General features: G+C 45.7%; 1 protein-coding gene across 2 annotated transcripts in view; it reads left to right on the top strand.

The window, feature by feature from the left end:
• Positions 14,378 to 27,274, top strand: part of SETD7 (SET domain containing lysine methyltransferase 7) — a 48,637-nt gene continuing 35,740 nt past the window's right edge. The window contains exons 1-3 of one of the 2 annotated variants that reach the window (XM_018061554.1): positions 14,378 to 14,852; positions 15,558 to 15,690; positions 25,044 to 25,173. In XM_018061554.1, coding sequence (XP_017917043.1) covers positions 14,823 to 14,852; positions 15,558 to 15,690; positions 25,044 to 25,173 — 293 coding nt within the window. In that variant the 5' untranslated portion in view covers positions 14,378 to 14,822. Of the gene's footprint in view, positions 14,853 to 14,889; positions 15,178 to 15,557; positions 15,691 to 25,043; positions 25,174 to 27,274 lie in introns of those variants that run through there. The other variant, XM_018061555.1, reaches the window with a different exon arrangement.

The following is a 27,274-nucleotide window of genomic DNA, read 5'->3' as shown; positions in this document are numbered from 1 at the left end:
TTCCTAGCTTTTAAACGTATTTTTTTTTCCCCTACTGAGCATGGTAGGTTAAATGGGCTTTTGTGGGCCTAGTCTGGGAACATTGTTTTCAGTGAAAAATGCATTCTGTGTTGGAAACAAACAACATACAGAGAGAAATGTTGGGAACACGACCTCTTTTGTAGAGTGGGGACTGCCTGTCCAGTCTCATGCATCAGAGTGAAAGCCTCTAAGGGTTCTCTTTTCAAATCTGGACAGCTCTTTTTTTTTTTTTTTTTTTTTTTTAAGTCTCACTCTAGGTTGGAAAGCATGAATCTAGCCACATGTGGGAGACCCTAAGAAATAAATGGTTTTAATGTTTATATCATCCGTTTTCTAACTGGGAGAAGGGGTTATAAATAAAGTGGGGACTTCCCTGGCGATCTAGTGGTTGAGACTCCGTGCTTTCAATGCAGGGGGTGCAGGCTCAGTCTCCATGCCATGTGACTTGGCCCAAAAAAAAATAAGAAAAGAAAAAGAAATAAAGTGATATGTCTGCCACTGCCTTCTTCCTCTTTAGGAAAACACCAGCCGTCTGAAGAGAAGGTGGTGGGAAGTGATTGAACTGCTCAAAGATAATTTTCACTTAACAAGGATAAATTACTTAGTTAATTAAATCAACCAGCAACTATATATTGAGTGTTTACAACCAGCTGGACACTGCGGTAGGTGTTCTAGAGGAAATTCTGACAAAAAGAAGAACTTCTATGGGGAGACCAACACTAGCAGTAATAGTGTAACGGAGTAATTCAAATAAGCACGAACATGCTGTTGCAAATGCTAAGAGGAAAAGGAAACAGAGGAAGACTTAAACAGGAGAGGTGTGCCCAGGCAGCTCCTTTTGGTTGAGTGGCCAGGAAGGCCTCCCTGAAGAGGGACTATTATACTAACACCAAAACCCAGCTACACATGAGAACTGACCTATATACTCTACCATGTGTAAAACAGATAGCTAGTGGGAACCTGCTGTATATCACAGGGAACTCAGCTTGGCGTTCTGTGATGACCTAGAGGGTGCAATGGGAAGCGGGGTTGGGAGGGAGATCCAAGAGAGAGGGGATAGATGTACACATGTGGCTGATTCACTTCAAGGTATAGCAGAAATTAACACAGTATTGTAAGGCAATTTTACTCCGATTTTTAAAAAACAAACAAAATGAAAACCAGCTGTGAGAGGCTATAGGGAAGAGAATTCCAAGTAAAGGGAACAGTGAGTGCAAAGGCCCTGTGGTAGGAAGGAACTTGATTTTTATCCCAGGAACAAGAGAGTCAGGGAAGGAAGAAGGATGTGGGAGTTGCTTGCAGATCTGATCAGGAACCACATCCTGCAGGGCCTTGCAACCAGGGTAAGCTGTTTAGATCTGATCTCAAGTGCACAGGCAACACTGGGAGGCTGTAAGCAGGCCGATGGTGTATGTGAACTGACCTGAAGGGTCACTCTCCTACTCCATGAGAAGACAGGAGTAGAAGAAGCTGAAGCTTTAACTCATTCAATGACAGTTGGGATGTTCACGGCCAACAGGTACAGTGTACTCACCACGTGCCTGGGACTCTTTAAAAAGTGCTTTACCTGCATTAGTTTGATGAATCCACTCTGTGGAATGGAAATTATTAGAAATTATTAGAATTTCTATATGACACATAAAGCCTTAAAAAAGTAAAGAAACTTGCCTCCAGCTAGTAGGTTTTTTTCTTAATAACCTCCTTTTATAATTATATAAGTTAATAATAGTTACTATAAGGAAACTATTTTAAGTGAGCAAAAAGAAAAAAACGAAAACACTTGAGACACATAGCCCCGAGATAACTGCTGTGAACATTTCAGCTTATGCTTTTCCAGTCGTTGTGCTGTGCAAATACATTGCCTGGTGCTGGTGGTGGTGATTTAGTTGAAATCACGTCCAGCTCTTTGCTGCTGCTGCTGCTGCTGCTAAGTCGCTTCAGTCCTGTTCGACTCTGTGCGACCCCATAGACGGCAGCCCACCAGGCTCCCCCGTCCCTGGGATTCTCCAGGCAACAACACTGGAGTGGGTTGCCATTTCCTTCTTCAATGCATGAAAGTGAAAAGTGAAAGTGAAGTCACTCAGTCGTGTCTGACTCTTAGCGACCCCATGGACTACAGCCTACCAGGCTCCTCCGCCCATGGGATTTTCCAGGCAAGAACACTGGAGTGGGTTGCCATGCCTTCCTCCAGCGGATCTCCCCTACCCACACTCATGTCTCCTGCTTGGCAAGCACACTCTTTACCACTGAACCACCAGGGAAGCCCCAAATACATTGTCCACTGCTCTCAAAAGCATAAAACCACTTACTTCTATACAGGACATAATTCCTAGATTACAGAGCTTTTTAAAAACATTTTTATTGCTACTTTTAAGATTACTGTCCAGAAATCCATTTTGAATGACAGTATGAAAAAATGTTAAATTATGATAAACAGAATCAAGTATACTATTGGATAGTCAACCATTATGAAATATTAATTTAAAACAGTGTTAATTGGGGGAAGGATAAGTTAAGAGTTTGGGATTAACATGTACACGCTGCTATATATAAACTAGATAAACAACAAAGACGTATGTATAGCACAGGGAACTACATTCAATATCTTATAATAATCTGCAATAGAAAAGAATTTGAAAAAGTATATAGGTAAATGTCTATATGTATTTATATGTGTACCTGAGTCACTTTGCTCTACACCTGAAACTAAAGTAACATTGTAAATCAACTATGACCTGCTCAGTAGCTCAATTGTATATGACTCTTTGCAGCCCCATGGACTGTAGCTCACCAGGCTCAGTCCACAGGACTCTCTGGGCAAGAATACAAGAAGATCCTCCTCCAGGAGATCTTCCCTGGTTCCCAAGTCTCGAACCTAAGTCTCCCGCATCTCCTGCGTTACAGGTGGATTCTTTACTGCTGAGCCACTGGGGAAGCCAACTGTGTGTCTATATTTTTAGAAAGTGTCTGAAAGAGTACATGTGTTTAGTCACTCGGTCGTGTCTGACTCTTTGCAACCGCCTGGACTGTGGCCTTCCAGGCTCCTCTGTCCATGAGCTTCTCCAGGCAAGAATACTGGAGTAGGTTGCCATTTCCTCCTCCAGAGGATCTTCCCAACTCAGGAATGGAACCCAGGCCTCCCACACTGCAGGCAGATTCTTTACTGTTTGAGCCGTCATATACCACACTGTTTTTTTTATAAGTTACTTATTGCTTGTTATTGGTTGTTAGGATTTCAAGTGAGTTTTTTATTGGTTGTTAGGATATCAAGTGAGTTTTTCTTTCTTCTTTTTGATGTTCTACTTTTTTAATATCTCTACAACGAGTGTTTTGCTTCTTAAAGTAATAAAGTAAGTGGTGATCTAAAATTATAGATTAAGATTGGTTTATCTTTGGGAATTCCCTGGCTGTCCAGTAGTTAGGACTTGGCACTCTCACTGCTGGGGCCCCAGGTTTGATCTCTGGTCGGGGAACTAAGATCCCACAAGACACAGCCAAAAAAAAAAAAAAACCAGACTAGATCGTTTTTAACTTGATGAAGTTCTCCAAAAACCATTTTTCAGTCTTCTGCCACATCCCTGGCTCAGAAGTCATCTGTCAGACATAAGTTGCTCCCAAGATGGCCATTCCCAGAAGCAGGCTCTTGGTGGGCTTGTTAGAATCAGTCCCTCAATGGTAGAGAGCACCTCTGGGCAACAAGCACACATCTCCTCAACACCTACGTGTCCAGACTGTACGAGGCACCATGAGCCTAGTGCAGCAGCAGCAGCAGACATCACTTCTGCCCTCCATCTCAGCCACCATCACCAGGAAAACAGAGTAATGTGGGCCTAAGTAGTAGGCCATCTCAGATGAATGAAGGTCACCCAGGTCACCTATAAAAGCATACCTCCAAAGGTGGTGGAAAAGTGCAAACCCTCAGTTATAAGGTGAGCAAGGACTAAAGATGCATGGACATGATGACCACATTAACACTGCTGTATGACCCACAGGAATATTGTTAAGAGAGTAAAACCTAAGAGTCATCGTCACAAGAAAAAAAATTTTTTTGCTGTTTTTTATTGTATCTATACGAGATGACAGATGCTAACTAGCCATACTGTGGTAATCATTTCATAATATATCTAAGTCAAACCACTATGCTGTACACCTTAAACTTATACAGTGATGTACGTCAGTTATGTCTCAATAAAACTCAGAAGGGTGAGCATACCTTCAGAGATAAAGTCAAAGCTTTCCTCTGCTATCCAAGGTCAACCATGTATATGCTCCTGTGGTTTTATTCCCGTAAATCCATCTTGCAAGACACCATGAAAACTGATGTACTTTTCCTTTACTCAGTCAACTTCTAGAATTGTTTCTCCACCACTATCCTATCACTTCCCTTTCCTCTGTATGTGGCTCTTCATGGTTTGGATATCTTGGACTCCAGTCCCAAAATCACTACAGAAATGACTGTAGGCAAGTTATTTAGAGTTTCAGGTTTCCTCATCTCTATAAGGAGATAATATTCCATAAGGTCATTTCAGGATTAAATGAACTCACATGGATCAAGGTCCTGGGACATAGCAGACTGTCTCTAAGGACTGTTCTCTTCTCACTTGTCTCCTGCCCTCCTATGCCTATCCTCTGAAGGGTCTCATCACTCTGCATGAGATGTGTGATATGATTGAAGACCCAACAGACCTTGATTTGAGCTCCATTAAGCCATCACTTCATGGGAAATAGATGGGGAAACAGTGGAAACAGTGGCAGACTTTATTTTTGGGCTCCAAAATCACTGTAGATGGTGATTGTGGCCATGAAATTAAAAGACGCTTACTCCTTGGAAGGAAAGTTACGACCAACCTAGATAACATATTGAAAAACAGAGACATTACTTTTCCAACAAAGGTCCTTCTAGTCAAGGCTATGGTTTTTCCTGTGGTCATGTATGGATGTGAGAGTTGGACTGTGAAGAAAGCTAAGCACCAAAAAACTGATGCTTTTGAACTGTGGTGTTGGAGAAGACTCTTGAGAGTCCCTTGGAGTGCAAGGAGATCCAACCAGTCCATTCTGAAGGAGATCAGCCCTGGGATTTCTTTGGAAGGAATGATGCTCAAGCTGAAGCTCTAGTACTTTCGCCAGCTGATGCGAAGAGCTGACTCATTGGAGAAGACCCTGATGCTGGGAGGGATTGGGGGCAGGAGGAGAAGGGGACGACAGAGGATGAGATGGCTGGATGGCATCACTGACTCGATGGATGTGAGTCTGAGTGAACTCTAGGAGTTGGTGATGGACAGGGAGGCCTGGTGTGCTGTGATTCATGGGGTCGCAAAGAGTCGGACACGACTGAGCGACTAAACTGAACTAAACTGAAGCTATGTTTTTGTTGTGGGATCCTGGGCAAGTCTTTAAATCATCATGGTCTTGAGGATTATTTTGAGATACTGGGCTTCCCTAATGGCTCAGATGGTAAAGAATCCACCTACTATGCAGGAGACTTGGGTTTGATCCTTGGGTTGGGAAGATCCCCTGGAGAATGGAATGGATACCCACTCCAGTATTCTGGCCTGGAGAATTCCATGGACTGTATAGGCCATGGGGTCGCAAAGAGTCGGACACGACTGAGCAACTTTCACTTTCTTTCTTTGAGATACTAATGAGATCATAGATAACAAATTGCTTTCTATTCAACATAAAATTCTCCATATACTAGATGAGTATGGTAACAAAAGGGCTTCCCAGGTGACTCAATGGTAAAGAATCTGCCTGCCAAGCAGAAGACACAGGAGATGTGGGTTCAGTCCCTGGGTTGGGAAGATCCCCTGGAGGAGGAAACAGCAACCCACTTCAGTATCTTGCCTGGGAAATCCCATGGACTGAGGAGCCTGGTGGGCCACAATCCACGGGGTCACAACGAGTCAGTCACAACTTATTGATTAAGCAATGACAACAACATGGTAACAAGAGAAATAAGCCCTTAGAAAAATGAATGTATAAATGAGAGGCATCCATTTTATAACCCCAAAGTTTTCAATGGGTATTTTCAGAAGGATTCTTTTGAAATAGGAAAGTTAATTACAAAATACCCAAATTATATAGGATTGGTGGGAGGGGAAAGAAAACTGACTTCCCCATCTCTCTTATATACAACTTACAAAGAAACTAGCCTGCTTCATATCACAATCTTTTGTCACTCCTGAATGGGTAGAGAAGCCCAGGAGAAGCCAGTCCAGAGATGGGGAGCACAGGCAAGGTGGAGGACATGCCCTGTCTTCCTAGCTGAGCAATAACTAGACAGCCTACCTCCATAGTGAACTGATGCCCAGCCCAGGCGTGGGGCACCACCCAGATGCCAGGTTGGGAAAAGATGGTCAGGGCTTATAGAAGACCTGTTCCCACAGCACAGCTGCTCAGCTAGCACTGCTCTCCAAGGGGACAGTACAGGGCCTGCCCCTGGGCTTCTCCTTTATGTTCCTCTATCTTGAGCACAAGAGTATTTGAGCTGGGCTCTTTAAGTTGGACCAAAAGATATTTCAAAAGTTAGCCACAGCATCTTTTCCTGGGACTTGATTTATGGGCTCAGCAAGGAGGATCAATAGGACCTTAAGTGACCTGAAGGGACACTCTACAGTCAAAAGGACTGCAAGGCAGGTAGCAGTAAAGTCCATCTCAACAAGGGATGGCTTAGCATCCAGCTTCTCTGGGTGGGGATACTTATGGGTCAAGGATGTCATTTCAATGCCAGATTTCAGAAACACTTTGTCAATCTGCCCTTGCTTACAACTTAAGTTAGTGAAGCCACGTGAATATTTTCATTTCTGAATACGGAGCTCAAAAATCAGAGTCCTGTTTGCTCTCCATCTATGCTAGAGCAGATAGGACCTGCAGCCTCAAGGTGGAATTCCACAGCCTAAGTCATCATGGGAAAAGGCTAGTCTCTCTACTCCCACACAGAAGAGGAAAAATAGCCTTCAGTTGGGTGCCCAGGAAAAGATGGACAGCTCTATCACATCCCAGGACCTCTTGACCTTAATAAGCCTGATACCTTTACTAAAAGTCCATGATAACCAAAAGAAGGGGTAGGTCACTGTCAGTACCACATGAAGCAAAAATGAGCTGCTTTTCCAAGAACTTGTAAACCAGGTCACCCTCAGAAAGTCAGACTAGCAAAATCTACATGTATGATGGATTTGACTAGAGTTCAGCCAGAGTAAACCGAGACATTAACTGAATTTGTGACTGAAGAATTCGTGGCTCAAATTCCCATCGAAGTGACTTGACCATAATATCAGGAAGGTAGACATGGAATGGTCATCTGAGTTAAATTCACCCATTCCAGTCCATTATAGTTCGCTGATTCCTAGACAAAAGAGTCCGAAATGCAGTACTTGGATGCAATCTCAAAAACAACAGAATGATCTCTGTTCATTTCCAAGGCAAACCATTCAATATCACAGTAATCCAAGTCTATGCCCCAACCAGTAACGCTGAAGAAGCTGAAGTTGAATGGTTCTATGAAGACCTGCAAGACTTTTTAGAACTAACACCCAAAAAAGATGTCCTTTTCATTATAGGGGACTGGAAAGCAAAAGTAGGAAGTCAAAAAACACCTGGAGTAACAGGCAAATTCGGCCTTAGAATGCGGAATGAAGCAGGGCAAAGGCTAATAGAGTTTTGCCAAAAGAATGCACTGGTCATAGCAAACACCCTCTTTCAACAACACAGGAGAAGACTCTACACATGACATCACCAGATGGTCAACAGTGAAATCACATTGATTATATTCTTTGCAGCCAAAGATGGAGAAGCTCTATACAGTCAGCAAAAACAAGACTGGGAGCTGACTGTGGCTCAGATCATGAACTCCTTATTGCCAAATTCAGACTTAAATTGAAGAAAGTAGGGAAAACCACTAGACCATTCAGGTATGACCTAAATCAAATTCCTTATGATTATACAGTGGAAGTGAGAAATAGATTTAAGGGACTAGATCTGATAGACAGAGTGCCTGATGAACTATGGACGGAGGTTCGTGACATTGTACAGGAGACAGGGATCAAGACCATCCCCATGGAAAAGAAATGCAAAAAAGCAAAATGGCTGTCTGGGAGGCCTTACAAATAACTGTGAAAAGAAGAGAAGTGAAAAGCAAAGGAGAAAAGGAAAGATAAAAGCATCTGAATGCAGAGTTCAAAGAATAGCAAGGAGAGATAAGAAAGCCTTCCTCAGTGATCAGTGCAAAGAAATAGAGGAAAACAACAGAATGGGAAAGACTAGAGAGCTCTTCAAGAAAATTAGAGATACCAAGGGAACATTTCATGCAAAGATGGGCTCGATAAAGGACAGAAATGGTATGGATCTAACAGAAGCAGAAGATATTAAGAAGATGTGGCAAGAATACACAGAAGAACTGTACAAAAAAGATCTTCATGACCAAGATAATCACAATGGTATGTTCACTCACCTAGAGCCAGACATCCTGGAATGTGAACTCAAGTGGGCCTTAGAAAGCATCACTACGAATAAAGCTAGTGGAGGTGATGGAATTCCAGTGGAGCTATTTCAAATTCTGAAAGATGATGCTGTGAAAGTGCTGCACTCAATATGCCAGCAAATTTGGAAAACTCAGCAGTGGCCACAGGACTGGAAAAGATCGGTTTTCATTCCAATCCCAAAGAAAGGCAATGCCAAAGAATGCTCAAACTACTGCACAATTGCACTCACCTCACACGCTAGTAAAGTAATGCTCAAAATTCTCCAAGCCAGGCTTCAGCAATATGTGAACCGTGAACTTCCAGATGTTCAAGCTGGTTTTAAAAAAGGCAGAGGAACCAGAGATCAAATAGGCAACATCTGCTGGATCATGGAAAAAGCAAGAGAGTTCCAGAAAAACATCTATTTCTGCTTTCTTGACTATGCCAAAGCCTTTGACTGTGTGGATCACAATAAACTGTGGAAAATTCTGAAAGAGATGGGGCTACCAGACCACCTGACCTGCCTCTTAAGAAACCTGTATGCAGGTCAGAAAGCAACAGTTAGAACTGGACATGGAACAACAGACTGGTTCCAAATAGGAAAAGGAGTACGTCAAGGCTGTATATTATCATCCTGCTTATTTAACTTCTATGCAGAGCACATCATGAGAAACACTGGGCTAGAAGAAGCACAATCTGGAATCAAGATTGCCGGGAGAAATATCAATCACCTCAGATATGCAGATGACACCACCCTTATGGCAGAAAGTGAAGAGAAACTAAAAAGCCTCTTGATGAAAGAGGAGAGTGGGAAAGTTGGCTTAAAGCTCAACATTCAGAAAACGAAGATCATGGCATCCGGTCCCATCACTTCATGGGAAATAGATGGGGACACAGTGGAAACAGTGTCAGACTTTATTTTGGGGGGCTCCAAGATCACTGCAGATGGTGACTGCAACCATGAAATTAAAAGACGCTTACTCCTTGGAAGGAAAGTTATGACCAACCTAGATAGCATATTAAAAAGCAGAGACATTACTTTGCCAAAAAAGGTCCGTCTGGTCAAGGCTATGGTTTTTCCTGTGGTCATGTATGGATGTGAGAGCTGGACTGTGAAGAAAGCTGAGTGCCAAAGAATTGATGCTTTTGAACTATAGTATTGGCGAAGACTCTTAAAAGTCCTTTGGACTGCAAGGAGATCCAACCAGTCCATCCTAAAGGAGATCAGTCCTGAGTGTTCATTGGAAAGACTGATGCTAAAGCTGAAATTCCAGTACTTTGGCCACCTCATGTGAAGAGTTGACTCATTGGAAAAGACCCTGATGCTGGGAGGGATTGGGGGCAGGAGGAGAAGGGGACGACAGAGGATGAGATGGCTTGATGGCATCACCGACTCGATGGATATGAGTTTGAGTGAACTCTGGGAGTTGGTGATGGACAGGGAGGCCTGGTGTGCTGTGATTCATGGGGTCGCAAAGAGTCGGACACAACTGAGTGACTGAACTGAACTGAACTGAAACACGGAATGTGATTATAACTTTAAAAGTGTAACTCCGCCTAGTTGGCCATATAGGATATTGTGTGGGAGAAACTGGTTTGAAGAGACACGTGCACATGGAAAGGAAGGCTAAACTCTCAGAAGCTGGCAGGCCCATCTAGCAAGTATGGGTAGGGTGGGTGGGCTGCCTCAGTCTTTCAGGGACTTGTGTCAGGGGTATTTCTCTGTGACCATACAACTAATTTCATTTATTCTCAATCCCGTTTAACCAAACATCTGGATAGAATTTGTCTTCTCAAATATCTTTATTTATAGAGACTGTGCTTGCTACAGCAGCGTGAGTATTCTGGTCTGTTGCTCATAATTCAGGTATGTACATCAGTCTCTGGGGGTCTGTTTAATGTGAGCTTATTTGAGGAATTTCAGAATCTGGGCCTTGATGAATGTTGTTACGTTTGTGGTAAATAAGACAACTGGAAATGCCCTTCCATTCACTCTGCGGACAGTAATGTTAAAAGATACACAAGGTACCCACGCCCAGCAATGTTAGCATTTGCACATGACTGATTATGGGACCCAATAACCTTAACTGCAGCCCACTAAAATATTTTATAAAAAGCAACACAATAACATGATACTTAAGAAAACCCATTTAGTTTTGATGGTCGTTATTTTTCAAATTCCTGCACCTTATTGATTTTTCTGAAGTATTTTCTAAAGCAGTCACCTCTTTGAAATCGTTTCAAATTTTTTTTTTTAATTATGTCATTCAGCAGCTTCACAGAACCCGACTGACAAAGGTTTTCATAACCCATAATGCAAAGACCAAAAGAACTAGGTACACGGCAGAGGAAGACCATGTGCTCAGAGTGGACCCAGACAGGGAGACCTGGGCTTCATCTTCCCTTCCTCCATGCTCCAAAAGGTCTAAATTTAGTTTACCGTATATACTGCAATGACATTAACATGTTGCAAGAACAAGAATCAAGCCAAAGAGAGAAAAAGAAGCTTAATGTGGTGCGAGATATTTAAATGCCATGGCAACAATGATGTCTTCTCCATTATTTAATTCACTTCCTCGGGTCAGGTTATCCTGCCCTCTCTCCCCTGCACTTCCTGTTGCAGTGATCAAATCAGGTCACCCTGAATCTGTGAGTCCTCCTCACGACTGCAGTCATGTCTATTTCCAGCAGAATGAATTTTCTCCATCTCTTCCTTTGCTCCCGGACCTTTATTTTGGTGCCCTTGATGTTCCCAGTTGCTCTTCGCTGAGCTCCACACGCTGTAAAAGCTTCCCTTTCATCCACGTCTCCTCCCCCACACCCTTCCCCCAGGGCTGCTTTCTGCCCCTCCCTCCAGCTTCTGCAGTTGTCACTAACACAGTTAGCCACTTGATTAGCAACTCAGTGATTCAGAAGCCAAGAACCTTAGCTCTCCGCAGAGGCCTCTGCTTCTCTTTTCAGAGTCAGATCAAGTCCGTCACCCCTAGATCTCTGTACCATTCAGTATAGATGACCGGGGGCCTTGAAGATTCCATTTGCCAAGTTTAGCCCCCCGCCATGCTTCTTCTCTTTTCTTTTTCTGTGTGTGTCCCTGGAGCTCTTCACGCTCTATTTAACTTTTCCCCAGGAAAGGTGGACAGAGAAGATTTAAGTTTAGGATTTTGATGGATGACCAACCTCCTCCTTTACAGATGGGAAAACCAAGATCCAGAGGGTTTAACTGAGCAGCTGCATGGCTAGCCCTTGGAGGAACCAAAACAAATGGGGTGAAAACTCAAGTACAGTGGCAAATTTGGTGGGGAAAAAAAATCTTATTAAGGGGTGAGCAGTGCCAAGACAAGACTTGATGATTACCTCAGAGTTCCTTCACTCATTCTGCTCTTATCTCCCTGCCAGCAGTGCGAGCAAAAGATCAAAGCAGAGCATGCATACCAGTCACAGACCCACCAGGACACCTGGGGAGGCTCCGCCTCCTAGGAGCTTGGAGACCCTGAAGACCGCCTGCGCCCCTCCAGCCCGGATCAGCGGGACAAGACGAGGGCTCAGAGACAGCCAGGCTAATGAACTCCACTCGAGTCCCACATCCACTAGGCTTTTTCACTATTAGCCAGCACACACAGCGGTAAACTGACAGAAAAGTTCCCCCTCAGTGTAGGAAGATGCATAAAATACATGATGCCTGTGAAAATATATTTATTGCAAAAGTTATATCAGTCTTGTAAGAAAGCACCAGCCTTCTCTGGGGAAAGGCATGGGTGGGAAAAATGAATAAAATAACTCAGTATTTTGACTGTTCGCTGCAGTGGAAGAGGGACTTCTGTTTCTCAAGCTGAGTGGGAAGAGAGGGATTTATCCTTGGATGCCTAGGAACAAGGCAGAGTAGTGTAGAGACAAGTCATTCCTTGGTGTGAGCATGGGAGCAAGTCCCCAACCCAACCCCCAGGCCTGGTCGATGGTTGTTCCGAGCCAGCCATTCCTCCCGGGTCGGGCTTGTTCTGGCGCGTTGGGATCTGCTGAGTGAGGCACTGAGCCTGGTTGCTGCTGCTGCCGCCCAGCACTGTGATTAAGAGCTCAATGATTGATTTTCTAGCCCATGACCACATTGGTGGGGACAGGGTATGGCAGAGGAGGCTGGCGGGAAGCCAAGTGGAAAGAGGGTTTATGAAATGAGCTCTCAATGAAGAAAACTGTGGGAAAGAATGCAATGGAAGCAGATCTGGGGCCAGTAGATGTGGGAAAGTAGAACAACTCAAAAATGCTCTTCAAACTCGAACTAAGAACACAGCATTTTAGCAAACACAGGAAGAGGATCCAGTGTATGAGAAAGGCTCAGCGCTGTTTGTATAAAGCAGACTATTCCTCTTTGCACAACCATCACGGACAAGGCTTAACCTCCCTTCTGTACTGGGCACTGTGCTGGGTTCTGAGGCTAGAAAGAATCAGTCAGTCTAGAGAAGGGGATTGAAAACACACGGAACAAGGTGTTAAAATGCAAATGGCTCTTAGGGGAGTCATCAAAACATTTTGCCTAAACTTTGGGCCCAGAGCCAGTAGGCAGGAGTGGGGCAGGGAGGACTTGGGACTGTGCCCTGGGTGCTGCCTGCCTCCTGTGCAGACCTGAGGAAGGTTTTAGCAGGAAGACCCTGGTTGCTTCCCCCCCACTCCCACCCCCCTTACATCCAGAGGAGGTCTGCTGAAGTGATGGGAGTTGGGAAAACCTCCCAGCACCAAGGGGCAGTTAGACATCCTCCTTATAAGCCTCAAGCTGTGGTCACTTGCAACATGATTCCTTCCCCTCCCCCCACCACACACCCCCACACCCACCTCGAACTTGGGTCTCAGTTGACTCGACCTGTGTGTTTTGAGGGAAGATTTCTTTTAACCTACTATGCCCCTGTTTCAACCCCCTTTGAGTAAATAAATAATTTGTGTTTCCTTTAGCTTTCAGCATCTTCCCCCCCACCCCCGGAAAATAAACTGGAAACTGAAGAAGATGAGTATCTGTGTGTTTTTGTGCATCCGTGTTTAATATGTAAGAGAGGAGATGATATGTTTTAAAAGGGGAAATAAGAAAAAAAATCATACAACTCAAAACTAGTGCTTGACCAAGCTCAGTACCTGATGGTTTTATTTTTTTAATATCAGAAATAAAATCCTATTTCTGCAGTTCATGTCTGAAAATGGTGTAATCCAAAGTGGCTCTTTCATCTTCCACTGCAGAAACTGGTTCTTTGTGTAGCTTTGGAGCCCAGGTGTCTGCCCTGGAGGACTTTAAGAAGGTTATATTTAAGCCAGAAGACTTTAGAAAAGTATAGACTAGGCTGAAGGACCTCTGATCAGTCTAGCCTGAGCTGGCAGACCTGATACCAGTGTAGCCTAAGCCTCTTATCTCCTAGGGGAGGAATTCAAGCTGTGAAAAGGTGGCTTGCCCAAGCCCTTCTGCAGGTGAGCATCACCAGGACACAACCTTCTTAACCCCTGGCTCAGGGGCCTTCCCTCTCTTTCTCAATCAAAACGGACTGAAATTTCTGGCAGTGCTGAGACAAATGTCCCTAACATTGTGCTCTTTTTCACAGAATAAAAACTGAGTTTAAGAAGAAACACAGTACTCGATTAAAAAAAAAATACCTGGCATTTAAGCACAAAGCCCCAAAACAAGACGTGGTCTCCCGGGTACTGGAAGTACTCCGAAATCCGCAAAGTCTCATTCGTGGTTCAGAAAACAAAACAGAACAACTTTCTCTGCTCCCTCCTCTCCTCTCCCCGCCCTCGCCCGCTGCGTGCAGTAGCTGTTCTTGGCAGATGCCCAGAGCGGCACCCGGTAATTCCACGGTACATTGTGTACATTTGCATCCATTTAACCAGCTATTTACAGCCGCCCTTTACCGCCACCTGTAAGAGGCAACGCCGTAATGACACTAAGTGGCGGGGCCGGGAAGCGGGGGCCCCGTGATGTTCTACACTTCAAGAGCAGGAATCTGTGAAGGGCTGGCACTTGGAGAAACCAAGAGACGGCTGGGGACATCACACGTACTGGGCGGGAGGCGACAGGAGGAGGCGCGCCAGACGGAGGGTCCTTCCTCGGGAGCTCCACTCGGTGGCTCCTTTTCCGTTACCACCACCGCGAGGAGGGACCTGCCAGGCCTTCCGCGCGGCTTATTTCCTGCCTGATAAAGAGCCCGCTGCCATTTGGATTTGCTGAAGCTCTGAATCACTCGAGACGAGACGCCTGATGATCCCGAGGAGGGTGGGGACGCAGCGCGCTAGGGTGGGAGCCGCAGTCCGGCGGCATCCGGGCTGGATGTCACCCCCTGGCGCCTGGGAAACCTGCTCGCGGATGTGATGCTGCAACGCGGGGACACCTGCGCTCCCGTGCGTGCCGCACTCGTGCAGCTCCGGGTGGCAAACGGGATGAAGTGGGGGCGAGGGCGAGAGGAAGTTGAGGCGCTGGAGTATCAGGAACGCTGCCTGAGCTTGCCCGGCTCTTTGGAGGCTGTCCCGAGGAGCCGGGGCGGGGAGGGGAGGGCTGCTGCGACTGGCGAGCACTGAACGCGGACTTCCAAGGGGTCCCTGGCATAGTTGGAGGTCGAGCATTCTGAGCCCTCCCCACCCCCAAGGGTGGCTACCCGGAGGTCCCAAGTGCCGCGAGGAGAGCACTCGGAGCGCACCCAGCCTCGCAGAAGCAAAAGCTAAACCCGTAATGGGCCGGGGGACTGGAGGGGTGGGGCGCAGAGCCAGCGCGGACCCGGAGCGCCTTTCGTTTTAAGGAGCCTTACTTCTGGGAAGGGACAGGGAACTGTCAATCAGCGAGGGAGGGAGCGCACCGGCGCTGGGTGATGTCAGCGGATCAGCTGCTCGATAACAAAGAGGGGGTATTACAGGAGAAAGTTGCAGCGGCGGCGGCGGCGGCCACCGCGGCACCCCGGAGCCTGGGAGGCAAGGGGGCCAGTGGGCGAAGGGAGGAGGGACGGCTGCCGACGGAGCAGCTTAAGGCCAAGGAATTGAAAGGGCTGTAGGGGGAGGCAGTGCGAGCCAGCCCCGACTGCTCCTCCTCTTCCTCCTCCTCCAAACTCGCAGGGTTCAGCCCCAGCGCTCGCTCAGCCGCCGCGAGCACCCGGAGGGACGCGAGGCAGCCGCGCGGCCCCGAGCTGGGCAGGGTCCCCAGCCGCCATGGATAGCGACGATGAGATGGTGGAGGAGGCGGTGGAAGGTACAAGCATCTCTGTGGGGCCCCGGGAGGAGGCGCCGGAGGGGGCACGGGACGCGGAAGGAGTGGCGGGCTGCGACCGGCGCGGCTGCGGGCCCCCAGCGGCCGCCACTGTCCCCTACGCGGGTGGCCGGGTTCGCGCAGGGGCCGGACGGCCACGGCCACGCCACCGGGGACGCGCACTGAGCGGCGGGGCGCAGGCCGGGAACCGGGCTCAGCTGGGCCGGGGTCCCCGGGGGGTCAGGAGAGGGGCACGGCTGCTCCATCCTGCCCGGCCACCGCCTGCATCCGCCCTCGGAGTTACAAAACCTGCCCGGCACTCCGGCCTTCCCCTTTTCGGGGATGGGGGATGGAGGTGCGCAGGAGGACAGACCCCCCCCCCGGACCCCCTCCCCCGCCGCCGCTGGCGACCTCGGCGGAGCAATCCTGAGCCCCTCTCGCGGCGCCAGCCCTTTCGTTCGGCTTGCCGCTGCGATCCGCGGTGACCGCGGTCGCGTCCGGGTCCGTCCCCCGGCGCAGCGCACAGGGCTGGACCAGGCACGTGGCAGCCGCGGCTCGGGCGGTCGCTCCTCCGAAAAGATGAAATCATTGCAGGGCCGGGGACAAGGCTCCGGACCCGGGGCTTGAACGCACGCCGACCTGGCCTCCGCTGCCCTGGAGCGCACTCGGCCACACCGCCCCTCCCCCTTCCTGCTTCCCCGGCGGCTGCCGCCGCCGCCACGCTGTGCAGGCGCCCCGCAAGCCCGGACCCAAATTGCTGGGTGACACTTAACTTTCTGAATTCCATGCAGTTGGCTGTGGGTGATATCACCGCCTCTGTGTCGTGTTTCTCCGCCCCTTCGCTTCCAGCGCCCCTCCCCCGACTTTTCTCGCCACTTTGTTTTGCTGAGTTTCTCCACCTCTTTTTCTTTTTCTTTTTTTTTTTTGGCTAGTTCTAAAAAAACGAGGTGGGGACGTTATACAATCTAGTTGTTTGTATCCTGAGACGTTATGATTTTGTAACAGTGAATACTGGAAAATACACGTTAGCGTTATTTATTTCTATGATTCTACCCTGGACGGTACGTCGTGATGTTTTGCAGTGTTGCGTGGTATTATTCCAGAATATTTTAACCAAACAGCTAAGTAAACATTTTTTAGCTTTTGGTTGAAACTGCTTTCTATCTAATTTGTATAAACAAGTTCTTAGAAATGGTAAAGAAAAACAAAGTGACAAGGCTTACAGACTCATGAGAATGCAGTTACTGCTGCTTTGGGAGGAAAAAAAATCCATTTTTATATCAACATAATTGACTCCGTTTCCAATGCTCCCAAGGTCTTAGGGAGAGACTAAGTTGGATAATATTTTTGAATTCTCTAAAAGCTGTCTTCATGTAAATGTTGAAACTTCTTATTTCTTTATCGTGCTTCAAAGAGTGTTGGTTTGTTTTAAATTCACAATGCCCTGAACTATTTCTAAGTAAAGCCAATGCTGGAACTTCCTGGGGCCCAAAGACGTTGATTGGTAATCTTCTTTAAATTATTGACTACGTATGCCTTCATGTTATGAAAGATAATTGAAAAATGCTACTCTCATATTGTTAGGACTTGCTCTCATTCTTCAAAGTTTACTTAGACTCGTAAAAATAATGCAAACCCTTGATCACAGGCAGTGCTCCCAAGGTTAAACTACCTTACCCTTTGAAGCTGTTCGGAAACCTAAGACTCAGTTGTCCACAGTCCCAGGCTCCTTGCAGAATGTGAACAAGCCGCTTTAGAAATACATCGATGCTTTTGAGATTGCTCAATGGGTGGAAGCAGAGAAACTTCTTTACATAAGCAAGGAAGTTTCTGTTATATAGAATGTGGGGGTATGTTAATAGACATTGTATCCAAAGTCAGAATATACTTGAGAAGGGTCACTATTTAATACTTATGCTGGCACAACTGGCTTAAACCTTGAATGTCTGGAGCAATCCAGGACACATGGTTACTCAGTAATACCAACAGTAAACAAATTAACGCAGAGTCTTTAAGTCCTTAGAGGCGCACAAGGCTCCGACTCACACGGTGTCTAGAGCGTGCATGTGTATAAGTAGGCTTTTTTCCAGCCATTCCTGGCCTTTTAAAGTGCTGTCTGTAATAGTGTCAAGATCTAACGCACGCACGGGGGACTGGTAAAAGGCTAGTCTGAGCATCTTGGTGTTGAAGAACCAGCTAACCTACCTCTGTCCATATACAGAGCGTGTGTTCTCTGTAATTTCATTGTCTTAGCTATCATTCTTGCTGTAATTATTTAGTTCTTACCATGTGCAGGCTCTGTGCTAAGTGTTTCACATACACATTATGCATTTAGTCTCATGATGTGGGTACTCATACTGTCCTAATTTTACAGAGGAGGAAACTGAGGCTTAGAGGAGTTAAGAACTGATCCAAGGACCCTCAGCCATGCAGGGGACAGGCTGGGACCCCAGAACCCTGCTCCACCATACTACATTGTCTCCCTGTGTGTGTGTGTGTAAATTGCTCAGTCATGTCTGACTCTTGGCAACCCCACGGACTGTAGCCTGCCAGGCTCCTCTGTCCATGGAATTCTCCAGGCAAGAATACCGGAGTGGATTGCCATTCGCTTCTCCAGATAGTCTTCCTCCACCCTTCTTATTTTTTATTTCTTAATGAGCCAGTCACATATAGGAAACAGTTGGTAGCTGAGTTTGAAAGCAACAGTTAAATGTGTCAGTGTCCTTCTTTATCAGTGTCACTCTTTAGAGACTGGTTCTGAAAGAGTTCAGTGACTTTCAGAAAAAAATATATTTGGGGAAAGAGAATTCAACTTATAGCCTCTGCCAGCGACATCCTTTTTCTTCCTCCTTGGAAATTTACTCTGGGGAAGAAACTGGTCTCTTCAGGACTTAAGTTTGAGTGTTGATTGTCGTATCTTTTAGTTGCCTCTCTGTTAGGGTGGAACTGCAGCTTAGCTGGAGTTCTAAGCTCTGGTGGAGGAATCCCTGAGGGCACATGGGTGGAGGGGAGGGAGTTTCTGTTTTATGATGTTGGCTGTGCTTCCTTGGGAAGGCTGCCCTGGGCCTCAGCAGGCCTGCAAACATCACCTGAGCTCCCGCTGTGGGTTTTATTCTTTTATATTATTATTATTTTAAAGGTTTTCTTCGCTGCACTGCACAGCATGCGGGATCTTAGTTCCTACAAGGGATCGAATCCATGCCCTTGGCATTGGAAGCGCAGAGTCTCAACCTCTGGATGGCCAAGGAAGTCCCCTTGCTGTGGTTTTTTTTCTTTGAGGCTCATTGGTTCAGTGAAGGGTGATGTTTAGCTTTGGGAATAGAATTTTTTTTATTACATCTATTTCTTTGTCTGCCAGTAGACCCAAAGATGAATACAAGGTGGTCCCTAATGTAATTTGAAATAAATACATCATATCTAATCAGATGAGTGATGGTGGTTGAGAGCAAGTGGGAATTGTATACAGCTTGTGGAAGTAGCTGGGGAAGGAATTCCCCGAAGAGCTGGTGTGGAATTAAGTCCAGTTGAAAGAGGCACTTTGTGAGAAAAAAGAGGTGTGGAACGAAACAACAATTCACGGGGAAAAAGAAAACAAATGACCAACAAGCATTTGAAAAGAAACAACTTCACGAAATAAATACAAATGCAAATGCTGAGATAAAGGTTTTCTCTAATTAGGTTGGCAAAATTCAATAAGACTAGTATCATCCTGCAAAGAAGGGGACTTATGTATGATTCATTAGTATCATCAGGGAATTTCAGCTAATCAAATGTTAACCCAGGTACACCAAAACAAAAAAGGAAAAGAAAAAAGAGAGGGGGAGAGTGGAATTATTACAGGCACATTCAGAGACGAACCACTGGCTTCTACTATAACAGAGAGTCGAGGAGGAGAAAAGTGGAGGGTAACACAGGAACGGAGTCTTGTCACAGGCCCAGACCATGAAATGTCCTAGAGGCTCTTTAAAGCTCAGAGTGGAAGGATGGGCGCTCTGCTCTGGGAGGATGAACAGGCAGTGGGGAGCAAGTGAAGCGATCATCTAGAAGGCTCTTTGAAGTAGCAGTTATGCGGGCAGGAAAAATCAGACAGACCTGGAAGCATAAAGGCGACATGGAGGAAACAAAAGAGGGGAAAGAGCAGCATCACTAGAACGAAGAAGCCAGAATGAAAACAAGAATCTCCGTGTCTCACTGCCCCAGTCCCCTCAAATAGTAAGAGGATTTTTTTCCCCTTAAAATATGTTTATTTTTAATTGATTGATGATTGCCTTACAATATTGGTTTGATTTCTGCCATACATCAAAATGAATTAGCCATAGGTGTACACATATACCTTCCGTCTTAAACCTCCCTCCCACCTCCCACCCTTTCGCACCCCTCTAGGTCATGACAGAGCCCAGGTTTGAGTTCCCCGAGTCATACAGCGAATTTCTATTTGCTCTCTATCTTACATATGTTAATGTATATGCTTCCATGCTGTGTGTGTGCTCAGTCACTCAGTCGTGTCTGATTGTTTTCGACCCCATGAACTTGTAGCCTGCCATGGAATTCTCCAGGCAAGAATATTGCAGTGGGTTGCCATGCCTTCTTTCAGGGGATCTTCCCGATCCAGGGATTGAACCCAGGTCTTCCATATTGCTGGTGGATTCTTCATGGGAAGTCCCATGCTTCCATGCTGCTCTCTCAAATATTAAGAGTATTTTTAACTGTCCTCCTAATCACTTATCCTACCTGTCTCTAACAAGACTGCTGATGCTCTGAACTTAGGAAGAATACAGGCGAGGTGTTCTGGTAACACCCTTTGTATGTGGGCCTCACATTAAAACTATGACCCTCACAACTAATACCTGAGCTCTTGCAAAGGATGACTTTCAAAAATCAAATTGTGTTTTTAACCACAAGCATAAGTGCTTCATCATGAAGGCACATTCTTGCACTAAACAGAATAAGTTTGCCTTTTTAATGATTATTACCCTTTTAAAAATAATTCTGTTCTACAAAACCAACAATGCGTAAGGGTCTCTGGTTCTGAGAGGAACACACACACTCACTCACTCTCTCTCTCTCTCTCTCTCTCTCTCTCTCTCTCTCTCTCTCTCACACACACACACACACACATACACACTCAGATCTCCTGTGAGAAAGCCTGCGGCTGTAAGCAGCACAGTGTCTGATCCAGAGGGAATTTCCTCTGCTGAGAGGAACCATCACTGCATAAAATACAGCCCTCGCTCTCATCAGGTTCAGGAAAAAAACTCTGAGGGAACCCGAGGGGAAAAAAAAATTGAACTTCTGTCTGTGCAGTAGATAATGATCTTGAGAGCAAAGTGAAAAAGTAGATTTGTGAGACGGTTCCTTTTTTTCCCCTTTCTCTAACTTCTGTCAATATTTGAACACCGTGCTGCAGACAGATATACAACACCAGAGCTGGGGCTGCTCTCGCAACACACAGCTGTCGTTCAAGCGGGTTTTCCTTGTTTGGGTCTGGCCCTCAACCTCTGTTGAGTGCGAACTGGCCTGGAAGGCTGTCGGCTGACTTGGCGCATTGCACAGGCTGACCCCGATCCGAGCAGGCAGGACTAGTGTTGCTCTTTGCGTTGGGTGACACGTGGAAGAGACAGGCATTTGCCGTCAGGATGTGCTGGTGCTGTGAGAACTCTCTTAACTCTGAAGGCCTCTTCCATTTCGCTGCCTGGGACCTGAGATCACCTCTCTTTAGAGGTCACCACTTCTGCCACTGGCAGGAAAGGACACCCTGCCAGTTTGCTCTTATCCCAGGGTTGAAAGAGTGGGGGAAGGAGTTCTTAGCATCCATTAGCTCCTTCAGGGTAGCTGTTAATGTGCTTCTTGGGCAATAAGATGACTTTCTCATCTGTAAGACTGGAATTCAAGGGATGGTTGTGAGGTTTAATTTAGATAATAGGAAATTACATAACTCAGTGCCTGATGCATAGTAGGTATACAGATGTTTTTTTCATCTCTGTGTTTCAGTCTCCCTCTCCGTTAAATTGACTTACTGGCAAGATAAATAGTACATGATCTAATTGTCCAAATGGCTTTGGAACAAGAGTTGTACCAGAAGCTCCTGTAGCACTAGTTGGTAGGAGATGTGAGGTCATAGCAACCCAGCCTCTTCTCTTCCTGACATTTCTTTTCTTGGAAAGTCTCTTAACTGTTATTGTTTTGGTTGTGGGTGTTGTTTTAAATATAAAGTTCTGCTGCCAGAAACACCACCCCAGGCTATTAAATATTCAGGATGGAAGTCTTGAATGATCATAAGCCATATTAACTTTTAGCTCCTTTTCATTGATCCTGGTCATTGATCACATCCTGGTCATTGATCACATCGTCCTGCTTTTGGAAGGATGAGAAGAGAACAGACAAGCCAACCACGGGACCCTGCTGTGATCTGATAGAAGGCGATTTCAGAGATTTCTTGCAGCACGAGCACGCAACCTGAACAGCTTTGGAAAGGCAATAAAGGGTCACCTGTCCCAGCCTTCTTCCTAGACACGTGGTATCACCAGAAAAATGGCCATCATTCAGCAGCCCCTCTGTTCCTTTCTCCCTAGAGACTAAGAAGGCGATGGGACTTCTCTCCACTGGCCTGCACAGAGGCAAGCATCCTTCATGGAGCGTGGTTGATGTTACCGCTTTCCTCTCAGTAGGATTCAAGACTGTCCCTCAGGTGTTTTTATTGTGTTCTGTGATGCTTCCAATTTTCTCTAATATCTAAATGCCGCTGCTGAGGGTGCACCTGCAATGTTTTGCTCAGAAATAGGACAGGACCATTGCAACTGAGGAAAAGTGGAAATGAATTTACATTGCGTTTTTTTTTCCCCTTAGTGTACATATTTATCATAATACTTCTCTTGATCCAAAGTAGAATAGGGACTTCCACAGTGGTCCAGTGACTCTGTGTTCCCAACACAAGGGGCCCAGTTTTGATCCTTGGTCAGGAAACTATTACTAGATCCCACATGCTACAGCTAAGACCCGGCATGGCCAAATAAATTTTTAAAATATATTAAAAAAAAAAACGAGGCAGAATCACTAATTTCATCAAACATTAGTTTTATAATGTCTGAAATATGTGACCTGTTTTATATGGAGAAAGCATTTTCAACAAATTAGTAGGTACTTCAATATAAGGCTAAAATGGTTATTCTGATAGTTATACCTAAATCAAAAGTGGGGTGCTACATTCGTAGGAATGCTAACAGCTAAATTTAATTTGATCTGAGCAACATTTCATTAAAAAAAAGCTTTTAACTACACACTGAGTGGTTTTTTTATGAAAAAAGAAAAAGATTTAATTTATTTCAATGAGAAAAATGTCATCAGTAGATATTTAGAAAATAATTGTCCAAATTATATCATATGATTCAAGTGTCATTGAATCATGTCACATACAGTTTTTGAGCAAGGAAGCAAATGTGACCTGGTTCCCTCCTAATCATTAACCTCCTGGCCCTTGGTGAAAAAAAAAATGTGTTAAGAGAAAAGGATCCTTATTGATTGTGATTTATTTAAATAGCCATGTTTTCTTGTGATATATTCTAGGTAATTCATTCTATACAGAATGAGATATAGCAATAAAACCATCTTTGTTCATTTGTATTTTATGTTTATGTAATCAATAATACAAATAAACAGGTTTTTCTGTTCTTCATAAGAGTGCTTGCTTACTATCCCTTCTAAGGGATGATATTCTTTTATCATTTTAAAAGAAATTATTTTAGGAGAGTAAAGCATTCATTGTGGTGTTATGGTCTGTGTTCCTTTTTTTTGTTTTTAATGTCTGTGAGCCATCTGGAAGCCATATTTATGTGTTTAATGTCCTTGCATTGCACAGTATTTAATTATTTTATACCTTTTCATCCATGACTCAGGTCATTAACCCAGGAAAAAGTCAGCAGATTAACTGCTGCCTTTATTTTCAACCCACCTCTGCAAAATTAGCTCAGCAAAATGACTGGGGAGGCACCAAGGAGGTGACTCCTGGGTTTTGTGAAATATGTGGATAATAATAAGAAACCTAAATGTTGACTGGAAACATAAATGTTAAAATATACCAGTCGGTGATGCGAGAAGAACCAGCAATTTAAAGATCACAGTGTAATCATGGCTACTGATGTTCAAAATCACTGCCTAAATGGTCATGTGGATACTTCTGGCTACATTTAAAGCACAAACCCTCTGAACCCAATGGGCAGAAGGTATATGACAAGGTTATTACTGAACATTGAAAGTTGAAAGATTTTTATAAGTAAAGCAGTAAGTTCAATGTTAAGCTTAAGTTCAAGCTTAGAAGGACTCTGAGTTTGTGTGTTTGTACAATGAGGTGCTGATGTTAGGGCAGTTGTAGAGACTAGGTGGGTCGAGCTCTTGTTGTCAGAAGGTAACAAAGAACGGGGGGTTTTAGAGGGTGCTTGGCCAGCAGAGCTCCACATCAGACCATATCAGTTCAGTTCAGTCACTCAGTCATGTCTGACTCTTTGTGACCCCGTGAACTGTAGCACGCCAGGCCTCCCTGTCCATCACCAACTCCTGGAGTCCACCCAAACCCATGTCTACTGGGTCGGTGATGCCATCCAGCCATCTCATCCTCTGTCGTCCCCTTCTCCTCCTGCCCCCAATCCCTCCCAGCATCAGGGTCTTCTCCAGTGAGTCAGCTCTTCACATCAGGTAGCCAGAGTATTGGAGTTTCAGCTTCAACATCAGTCCTTCCAATGAACACCCAGGACTGATCTCCCTTAGGATGGACTGGTTGGATCTCCTTGCAGTCCAAGGGACTCTCAAGAGTCTTTTCCACAGCTCAAAAGCATCAATTCTTCTGCGCTCAGCTTTCTTTATGGTCCAACTGTCACATCCATACATGACCACTGGAAAAACCATAGCCATATAATGATGTATAAAATTGTATTGTGCTTGGTTCTAGAATCACATCACACATGTGCCATCTCAACCACATTTCGGTTAAGCATGACCGTTCAGGGGCATTAATTCCAAACCTGAGGAGTACCATGCAGTTTGGTACTGAATCAATTGAAACTCACACTGCAGAGGTTATTATTGAGAATAACTTTCAGTCCCTAGTAAAATATGAGTGTGGTTTGGGTTCTTATTCTTACATGTGTCTAAGGTGCTCTATCGTGGACTCGTCCTTTTGAAAGAGTATCTGAGTGGAATTGATGGTGCTGATGCAGGCAGAGAAAGCTTGGCATTCGCCCTTCCCTGAGCAAGGAAGGGACCCCCAGGCTGCTCAGGGCACTTGCTGGCAGCATCTAAGCACAGACCTGAGGGTGGGGGAGCATGGAAGATGTTAAGGTTTGTCTCGTGTTTCCCTTTCCCAGGGCACCTGGACGACGATGGATTGCCGCACGGCTTTTGCACAGTCACCTACTCCTCCACGGACAGATTCGAGGGCAACTTCATTCATGGAGAAAAGAATGGAAGGGGCAAGTTCTTCTTCTTTGATGGCAGGTAGCACTCACGGTTTGGTTTTGTTTCATTTTGGGGGTAGGAGGTAGGTACCAAACTATTTGGAAGAATGATATGAATGAGAGAATTTCAGTATTTTAGTACAATGTATAGAAAAGGTCAGGGTAAGCCCAGCATGCATGTACTGCTTTGGGGCCCAGGGAATTCAGCCCCTGTTACAGAACTCAAGTGGCCTGCACACAGTGAAGCCAGTCTGCTGACACTAGAGGGTGGAGAAGGAAAGTGTTTTGTGCAGGGCACCAAGCAAGCAGGCCAGGGCACCTAGTGCTGCCTGTTACACTCCTGCACGGGTTTCAGGAAAGCATTTTTAAAGACAAGGTAAGGCCGGGGTATCCCAGGATATGTAATGAGCTTGTGTACAATTCTCTGATTGACGGTGAGGTAACGGGCGGTGTCACGGGGGTTAGCTTTACCAACCCAGAGGCGCCAGTAAGTCTGGGGGCTACTCGCTCATGGTCATCAAGGGGTCCATTTCTTCCATTTGGTGAGGGATTTAGCATCTGTAAGTCAACTTGGGAAATGTGCATCAGTACTGTTATCCAGGTACTTCAGAGGGGAGCTACCGCAGAGGATATGGGGGAGGGGTCTGTCCCGGGAAGATCCCATAGGGTCCTGCTTGGTTACCCCCCCACCATGGCTATGGCCTGAGACTCAGCTCTGCCATCATCACCTCCGAGGATGCACTTGTCAAAGACACCCTCTGCTGTGCCAGATTCAGGGGCCCTCATCTTAAACAGGTTGGTGGGTCTTTGATGGATTTTACCTGTTTGTTCAGGTAATGCGTCTCCATAAAGTTACACAAGTGGGGATCGTTCTTCGTCAGGGACCAGTGTGTGCCATCCCAGTAGTGACTGACCCACGCTCTTTTTCGAGTGCAGTGCACACTTACTCCGTTACATTCAGCCCATTCTCAGATATCATGGTCCAGTTTCTTGATTTCCTGAAAGAAGCTTCAGCCACCCCATTGTTCGTGCAGCTTCATCATTTTCTCAGCGTATTCTCTCTCCTCCTGAGATTAGTCAAGAGAATATTTAGCAGAGGTCCTCAAAGCCCCGTCATTATGGTTCACGCAGTAAGACGCGTGAACATAGGCGGGGCCAGCTCCAGGCCCAATGTTGTAAACGCTTGTCTTTGGGGTGACTAGACACTGCGTGTGATACCTTAATGCTGACGCTGTAATAGTGTTTCCTATGTTCTCCCTCTAGTTAAAATATTTTTCTCAGCAGGATTCTTTCACTTTGCTTTCACCTCCTGTATGAGAACACCATGAGGCAGAAGTTCTTCACCCTCTTGAGATAGGTGGGAATAGCTAGGACTAGTCTCTTTCAAAAGAGATGGGTTACACAGGCCCAGCTTGCCAGTAGTGACTTTTAAGCCATGTCATCTTCAGAAATGAGGAGTGGCTGGGTGAATTTCTCCAGCAATTAGAGGAATTCAGAGGCACGGAAGAACCGGCTCTTTTCATACCACTTGACTGAGTAATACAGAAATGGATTTTTTTTGGCTGCATGTGGGATCTTAATTCCCTGAACAGGGATCCAACCCACATCCCCCTGAGTGGAAGCTCAGAGTCCTAACCACTGGACTTCCAGGGAAGACCCCAGAAGTGGATTTAGCTAAAGCAGATTATAGAATTCTGTGGGACAAGATGCTGAAAGCTCAGCTTTGCACACCCATGCTAAATCAAATCTTGGAGACAGAGTTTTGGGTGAACTAGAAAAGAGTAGCTTTATTGCTTTGCCAGACAGAGGGGAACACAGCGGGCTAATACCCTCAAAACCAAGTGTCCCAGCTTGGGGAAGACAGTGACAAGTTTTATCTTAATTGTTCAAATAGGGTGTGACCAACTCATAGATATTCTTCTGATGGGTTGGCAGTGAGATAAGTAGGAGTCCATATGGTCAGCCTTCAGGTCCAACTGGTCTGGGGTCTACATTGCTTGTGGGCAGCATACTGTCATTAATCGCTAACTTCTCCCACCTGGAGGGGGTTTCAGTCTCTGCAGAATGGCTCAAAGATATTGTTTGTCACCTGTAACTGTTGATGGGAAAATAGGACTTTGCCCCAAAGCTGTTCTGGACTG

Source organism: Capra hircus, chromosome 17 (genome assembly GCF_001704415.2).
Source record: "Capra hircus breed San Clemente chromosome 17, ASM170441v1, whole genome shotgun sequence".
Taxonomy (NCBI): Eukaryota; Metazoa; Chordata; class Mammalia; order Artiodactyla; family Bovidae; genus Capra; species Capra hircus.
This window is presented reverse-complemented; position numbering and strand designations above follow the sequence as displayed.